The sequence below is a fragment of the Sceloporus occidentalis genome, unplaced genomic scaffold (genome assembly GCF_023333645.1).
Source record: "Sceloporus occidentalis isolate IW3139 unplaced genomic scaffold, rSceOcc1.0.p SCAF_10, whole genome shotgun sequence".
Taxonomy (NCBI): Eukaryota; Metazoa; Chordata; class Lepidosauria; order Squamata; family Phrynosomatidae; genus Sceloporus; species Sceloporus occidentalis.
The window spans coordinates 10,205,728-10,213,654 of NW_028316990.1; the positions used below are offsets into that span (position 1 = coordinate 10,205,728).

General features: G+C 50.3%; 1 protein-coding gene across 1 annotated transcript; it reads right to left on the minus strand.

Moving 5' to 3' along the window:
• Window positions 1–2,653: 2,653 nt before the first annotated feature.
• On the minus strand, window positions 2,654–7,791 carry LOC149305866 (26S proteasome non-ATPase regulatory subunit 7). Its single transcript, XM_089477093.1, has 7 exons — window positions 7,558–7,791; window positions 6,454–6,545; window positions 5,567–5,659; window positions 4,993–5,090; window positions 4,723–4,803; window positions 3,659–3,750; window positions 2,654–3,138 (listed from the first exon to the last, which is right to left on the minus strand). Exons 1-7 carry the CDS (start codon window positions 7,629–7,631, stop codon window positions 2,697–2,699), a joined length of 972 nt encoding a protein of 323 aa, XP_089333219.1. The 5' UTR covers window positions 7,632–7,791; the 3' UTR covers window positions 2,654–2,696.
• Window positions 7,792–7,927: the final 136 nt, after the last annotated feature.

Genomic DNA, 7,927 nt, shown 5'->3' on the forward strand with positions numbered 1-7,927 from the left:
GGAAGTCAGGATGCCAGGCCCTGCGTGGCCTTTTTTGGCCTGCAAAAACCTCCTTTCCCACCCTCTCCCTCCCCAGAGGTGGGTCCATCCCCCACCAGCGCCGGGTGTGATCATCACTTGGAAGGGCTTTCTTTGGGTCTGAGGTTTGCCATCCTCCGGCTCCAGCCCTCTTGGTCTCCCCACCAACAATTTCTGCTCCTCCATCTCCCAGATGGGGAAATGGGGCAGCGTGGGGTGGCTGGAACATGTGCGGCTGGGGGCCAACAGGGAGGGCAAGGCCCATTTTGGAATTGGCACAAGGAGACTGCTTTTCTTTAAAAATCCAAAACAAATACAAAGGAAGTGGGAAGAGAGGCCAGGGTTTTTCACTGGACTGCCTTCTAGGGGCCACAGGTAACAGAAGTGAGCCTGGGGGAGACATTGCTTGCTAGCCAGAGAAGACCAAACAGATGGACTGAACACATAACCCCAATGTCAGGCAAGCAACAAGGAGGGCCTCAGAACTTGGGGAAAAAATACTTTTTTTGGACAACAGCTCCTAGAATAGTTGGCTGGGGGCATTCTGGAGTCCAAAAAGTAACTTTCCTGAGCCAGAGCCATAGCCCAGTGATAGACCACATACTTTCATGTACTTGGCCCTGGGTCCAATCTCCAACCAACCAATTAAGTCAGATAGGAATTGCCCTCCAGATCCTGGACTACAGCATCCATCAGCCCTAGCCAGGATTGTCCTAAGGGGGAGCTGGGCTCCAAACCCTGCCCTCCTGGAGTTTTAGTCCAATACTCAAAACACTGTACTGTGGGCTAGGAAACCTCCCTTCTGCCAGAGTCCTCTGCAGTGCAGTCGCCAGAAGGAAACGGCAACAAGAGAGAAATCATTGGACAGGATCCAGGGCAGCTCCTGGGAAATGCAGTGGATAATTCTAGCAAAACCAAGCCAGATCTGCCACACAGAGGCCCCACCACAGGACAGACGTTGTTTCACTAAAACATGGGTGCTCCTAGCTGCCCAGCAGGCTCTGAGTGCTGATCCTGAGTGATCTCGCACCCAAATCCAAATTGCCCCCCTCTCTTTTCTGTCTCCTACATGACTGACTTGGGTCACACTGATGCTCTGTCCCAGGCATAGCAGCAAAGAGAAGATGCCTAGGAAGAAGATGCAGGGGTACCTTAAGAGGTGATACGATAGCCCTGTTTAAGTATTTCAAGCTTGCTTTCTGCTGCTCCAGAGACTAAGACATGGAACAACGGATGTAAGCTACTGGAAAATAGATTCCACCTCAACATTAGGAGGAACTTCCTGATAGTCAGCACTATTTGAAAGTGGAAGATGCTCCCTCAGAGAGTGGTGGAGTTTCCTTCTTTGGAGGTCTTTAAACAGAGGCTGGATGGTCATCTGTCAGGGATGCTTTGACTGAGAGTTCCTGCATGGCAGAAAGGGATTGGACTGGATGGCCCTTGTGGTATCTTTCAGCTCTGTGCTTCTACCCTGCCTTTTCCCCATAAAATGGGGTTTCCTTCTAGCCAGAGGCAGCTCCCTGTGGCCATTAATGAGGTAACATCTGACATTATTCAGTCTTGCATCAATGGGTAGCTGGACTTGAGATAAGCTGCTGTCTCTCCTTTGCCAGTAGCAGCCCTGGGGCTTCTGATGAAACCTGGCTTTGGTTTGGATAGGCGGAGACACAGCAAGAGCTTTGGGCTGTCTCCTTCTGCTCCGCTGCCCTGCATCCTGCCCTGCTGAAAAGCCCTTCTGGAGTCCATCAACATCTTGCCAAAGCCACTTAAGAGGGATGCTGCCAATCCTTAACAGGCCCTTTCTGTTGGCGATTAAGAGGGGCAAGCGAGTGGGGGCTCACTTTGCAGTCCTCTCCCCCTCTCCTCTGGGGATTGGCCTTGGACAGCTCCTGTTTCACTGGCCGGCCAAAGAAAGAGCAGAGCGCTAGAAAATCCTCAGCCCCAGGAAGAGCAAGGATTTGAATGGAGACGGAGCTCAGGTCAGCTCAAGAAGCTCTCTTTGAGTTCTGTGCCTGACTTAAAACAGAGAGCTACTGAAGGCTGCCTGGCAGGTTTTTGACATTAACTTCAGCAAAGCTGAGTAAAACACAAAAATAATAAAGGTGAGGGTCGGGTTTTGAAAGCCTTCATCTGCAAAGACTTACTGCTGCTCCCTGGCGGTGGGAGACCAGTAGTAAAGGAGCCATGGAAAAGGAACCCAGAAAACAGAGTACCTGGCAGGTTGGCCTACTCTGCACCTTGCTGCTCCTCCAAACAAGAGAGAGGAGAAGAGCAGAAGCCACCTGCCTTGAGTCTGGCGAGGGGCAGGGCATTAACTAGTCCCCAGAACCAAAATGGCAGCGCCGCTGCAACACTCACCTGGCCTTGGGGGACTGATGTGGAGAACTCTATGCCTGATAATAATCCACTGGAGGCTTTCTGCACCTCCCATTATGCCCCAATTGCCTGGACCTCCCATTTCTTGCACGCTAAGGCAGATGCCAACACGAATCTCTTCCAATGGGAGCTACTGACTGACTCAAGTGACACACAGGGTCCGTTTACACAGAGATGCCACAGGACACAAATTCACTTCCTATCCCCAGACACTAACCTGGCCAAGGTTAACCAAGAACCTTCGGCAACAGCAGCGGGGTTCAGTTGGCAAAACTTTTAATTTAGAAATGCAAACTCCTAGGCTACTTCTTCTCCTTCTTGATCTCCTCTTTCTTGGCCTCGCCTTTCTCCTTGTCCTTGTCCTTCTCATCTTTCCTCTCCTTCTTGCTCTCCTCCTTCTCCTGCCCCTCCTTCTTCTCGGCATCCCTGTTGGCAATCTTGTTGTTGATGAGGTTATGGAGGGCGACCACGGAGCGGATGAGCGAGGCCAAGTAGACCACCACCATCTGGTCGTTGGTCTTCAGGTAGAAGGCCTTGACAAACTCCTGCAAGTTGACGTCAGGCAGCAGGTTGAAGACGTCCTGGAGCTGGTAGATGATCTGGTGGTTAATGGGCAGCTTGCCCAGGGCCACGCGCTCCAGGTAGCCCCGGATGTCCAGGAGCTTGGAGTTCAGTCCCTTCAGGCCATGGACCTGGTTTGTGATACGCTGGGAAAGCGTGCCCACGGTGGTGTCTTTGATGTCGCTGGAAAAGCCAGGGAGAGAGAGAGAAAAGAGGACTCAGCTGGGGGTGGTATCATCCGCATCTTTATTTATAATCTAACTTTCCCCTAAGACTATGACTCCAAGCAGGTCACAAATTAAAATGGCTTTTCAGGATAGTTAAAACATACAAAAAGTCAGCATTGGCTGTACAAAGCAATGGAACTCTTCTTTGCACATTCAGGAAGACAAGGTTAGGCATTTTTCCACTTCCATCTCCAGCCTCTTCAGGCCCAGTGTTTTAGGACACAAATCACTATCTTGAAGGAAGGACCATAGCTTCTTTGGCTGGATAAAAATCCTTTTCTTCTCCCACCTCCCCTATCCTTATTATGCTACAACAAACTAACATGACTGTCCCTCTAAAGAACCCTTGAATGCATTTTTCACCTGCAAGAAAAGAACTACTCGAACCTGTCTCCTTTCCTTGTCTGGAGGATTAAAGATTAAGCAAAGCAGAAACTCAAGAATGCTTAGTAGTGGGAGACCAAACAATTCTTTACCGTAGCAAATGCTCTACGCCAACCTCCTCGGCTTCTTCGGCTCCAATTTCACTGGTTACATGCTCAAAGGTCTTGGAAGTTGGTGTCCCATCCTTTGGGATGCAAGAGCAGAACAACAACCAGTCAGGGTCAGAGAACAGGTGTTACGTGGCACTGCCAATCCACTCCTGGGCAAGAAAGGTGTGCTTGTAGGGCAGTTGTGTGTTGGGGAGGTTCCAAATCCTTGGGAATTGAATTTGCTGCAGAAAACCAGCAGAGAGCTGTTCAACAAAAGCAGGACCTGAAGAGACCTGTGGGAAAAGGCCCTTGTGCCCCAAATGAAAGAGGAATAGAATTTCTGTTCAGAAATTCTGCGTAAGGTGCTTATGCCTAACAGCTTCTGGGTTTTTTTTTTTTTTTGGGGGGGGGGGAAGCAGTGTGATGTTCTGGTCTTTTGTAAAAATGTTGTTGTGTATGTGAGGTGCAGTGTGTGTAATAAGGTCAGTGAGCTGCTTGAAGGGGATGTGATCATGGAATGCTGAAGGAGTCCATGCTTTGCTGAGCATCTGAATGGGATTCTAGGAAAGCTGTTGGGGAGGACAGTCAATGCGAGAGAGCAGTCAATGAGAGAGCACTGGTGAGAGTTAGAGAAGGCAGTGAAGGAAGGAGTGTGTCTTGGGCTAACATAGGATTATGAAGAGACAGGGAAAGTGAGTCAAGTAGGATTTAGATCAGTTAAGTAACAGTAGAAATTAAGCCCTGAGATTTTGTAACTATAACGTCTGTAACTGTATACTGAACTTCTGCTTAATACATTATTCTTGTACTGTGTCTGCTGTGTTACTGGAGTGTCTGAATTCAGACATATGGCATCTGTAGTGGTTGGAGTGGCTCAAGGGCAGGTGGTAACTTGGGTGCCAAAGTAATGCTATAAGGGTCTCACTGGAAGCTGTACAGGTTTGGTGCCTGAGAGGAAGGTGTCACCTCCTGCTCACCTGGCCCCCCAAAAGAAAGGGACCACTTGGCTGACACTGAAAGGGAAAGAAGGGAAGTGCAGTGTACGGAGCCAAGATACTGCTACTCACATCATGAACTTCTTCGACAGAGATGTATGCTTCTGTGGGCAGCCCCAGGTCCTTGGGCTTCACATCGATAATTACCAGGACCTAAGGGGAAATAACCCTGTTAGCACCAGTTGCTGCTCCAAAGCAGCAGGCAACACTCTGCCTGGTGGGGAAAAAGGAGGAACATGTCACCACCTGACTTTGCTTAATGGGCCCCTCTTTCTAAACATGGCTCTGAAACATGGACACAAATAATGTAATTGGATCTGCGGTTGCAAGAGCATCCCTTACCGAGTTTGAGCAGTATCTCTTCATGAGCTCATTGATAGCAATATCGTTCTTGTGCAGCTTAGGCCCAGTGTGGTACCAGCCCACAATCCGTTCTCTGGCTAAGGAAGAAGAAAAGACACATGGAGAGGGAAAGAGTCAAGAGGACACAGAGAAGCTGGAACAGGCTCATATCTAAGAGACCCTCCAGGACCAAGAATTATCTTTTAATGGAAAACCCACTTTGAAGCACTGGGGTCTTAGTTTTATTCATTGAAATAAAGTACAGTTAGATAAAGTAGACCTGAGAGAGAGAGAGCTTTGTAGTTCATCAGCAACACCTTGCATTGCACCCAGAAACAGACTGGCAGCCAGTGGAGCTGCTGCAACCAGGGAATTGTTGACCCCCTGTAACCAGCCATAGTTAACAATCTATTCTGCCCTTAATGGTAAAAATCACCAGATTCAATCCAATGATAATCTTTCTATAATAATTAGCCAGCCAGGAGGTACTAGAGCCAAATTATTTAAAGCACACCATCAAGCTCTTCACAGCAACCAAGTCTGCCATGCCTCTTGCAAGCTGAGCGCTTCTTACCATTGACTTTCTTGAACATCCCGTACATGTTCTCCAGGTAGTCGTGGTCCAAAAACCACACGGAGTCATCTTTATCATCTTCATCAAAGGGGACTGCAAATAAAGGGGTTGTTTGTTATTTTATGGCGAGTGTACTCCCAATGCAAATGGAAGCACGCCATCATTGTAGTAATTTGAATGGTCCTTGGGAGTCTCTTGCTATTGTACGCTTTGATGAAAATGGTGAAGGGGCTGGAAATCATGCCCTATGAGGAGTGACTCAGGGAGCTGGGGATGTTTATCCTGGAGAAGAGAAGGTTAAGAGGTGACATGATAGCTCTCTTTAAATACTTGAAGGGAGGCCATATTGAGGAGGGAGCAAGCTTGTTTCCTGCTGCTCCAGAAAAAAGGACACAATGGATGCAAGCTCCAGGAATAAAGATTCCAGCTCAACATTAGCAGGAACTTCTAGGTCTGGAAACCCCCATTCCTTATGAGGAAAGACTTAGGGAGCTGGGTATGTTTAGCCTGGAAGGTTAACAGTTGATATAAATGGTCTGTTTAAATATCTGAAGGGATGTCATATTGAGGAGGGAACAAGCTTTTCTGCTGCTCCAGAGAATGGGGAATACGGAGCAATGGATGCAAGCTCCAGGAAAAGAGATTCAGCTCAACATTTGGAGGAACTTCCAGAGAGTAAGGGCTGTTCAAGAGTGGAACACTTTCCCTTGGAGACTGTGATGGAGTCTCCTTCTTTGGAGGCTGTCTTTAAGCAGAGGCTGGATGGCCATCTGTCAATGGGGATGCTTTGATGGAGAGTTCCTGCATGGCAGAATAAAGGGGTTGGGCTGGATCAGGGCCCTTCTTGGGGTCTCTCCTGACTCTAGGAGTCTGTGATCCTCCTTTACCTGCGAAGCTGTTGGAGACGTCCAAAATCTTCTTCTGCCAGGAACCCAAGAGGACACCGACCACTCGCTTCTGGTTGCCCACTTTTCCTATCCTAAAACAAGACGGAGAGGAGGGAAAGGAGGGTGAGACGCGCTCCATGAAGAGAGGCCACAACCGAACCAAGCTCCCTTGGCGCAAGGCAGCCGCTTGGGGGGGGGGGGGGTCTGTGTGTGAATGGGATTGGGGCGAGTGCCCAGATTGCCAGGCTGTTACAAAAGGCAGCAGAGAGGAATCAGGGTTGGTGGGATGGGAGGCTTCTTCTTTAGAGAAGCTATTCTGACCCCCCCCCCCCCCCATTTGAACCCTTTAAAAGGGGAGGCAAGAGGGGTTTGTAGCAATGGCCGGCGGGGGCTCAGCCGTTGTCATCCATAACAGCATTGTCTGGAGGGGAATTCTGGGACTTGCAACCCATAAAAACAATAGCTGGTGGGGGATTCTGGGAGTTATATCCCATAATGGGGGGATTTGGGGAGTTGCAGTCCATAAAAACATTGACTGAGGGTTCTGGGAGTCACAGTCGCATAAAGCAATGGGCTGGCAGGGGATTCTGGGAACTGAAGCCCATAAAAACAGTGGCTGGTGGGGGACTTTGGCAGCTCTGGTCACTACTGGGTGGACTCTGGGGGTCGCAGTCCAGAAAAACAATGGACTGGGGGGGATTCTGGGAGTTGCAGTCCCTAAAACATTGACAGTGGGTTCTGGGAATTGATATCCATAAAAACAATGAATTGTGGGGGAGTCTGGGGGATGTAGTCCATAAGAACAATGGATCGACAGGAGAATCAGTTGACTGGGGGATTTTGGGAGTTGTAGTCCTTAAATCCAATGACAGGCGGGGGATGCTGGTGGCTATGGTTCATAATCGAGGGGATTCTGGGGTCGCAGTGAACAAGGACGATGGACTGGTCTGGCGGGGGATTCTGGGAGTGGCAGTCCGCGAAAACATGGCCTGGCGGGGATTGTGGGGGTTGTAGTCTGGCTCCTTCCCCGAGTCTGGGGCGCATAGCCCCTGAGCATGTGCAGAGCGCGGGGCAGAGGAGGCCCATGACTCAGCAGCGCCTCACCGGTTGAAGTGGTCGACGACGCTGAGCAGCACCAAGGGATGGACCACCACTCGCTCCACGGTCAGCTCCGGCATGGCGATCGCGGCCGCGGCGGCAGAGGCTAAAAAGCAGGCGCTTCTCGGAAGTAGTCCGGGCTGCGCGGCCCTCGCTCCCTCAGGATCACCGCCGCTCCCGGCATGCACTGCGCAGCGGCGCTGGTAGGGCCGAACTACCCTCCGCCATCTTGGGAGGTGGGAGAAAGCGTGTCCTGATTGGTCGGCGTCATTGGAAGGAGGCGGAGTTGAGGGAAGGCGCCTCCCTTTCACCCAACTGTGACGGAAGGTGGCGCCATCATGGGAAGGGCAGGAGACGGCCAGTTCCCATTGGCTCT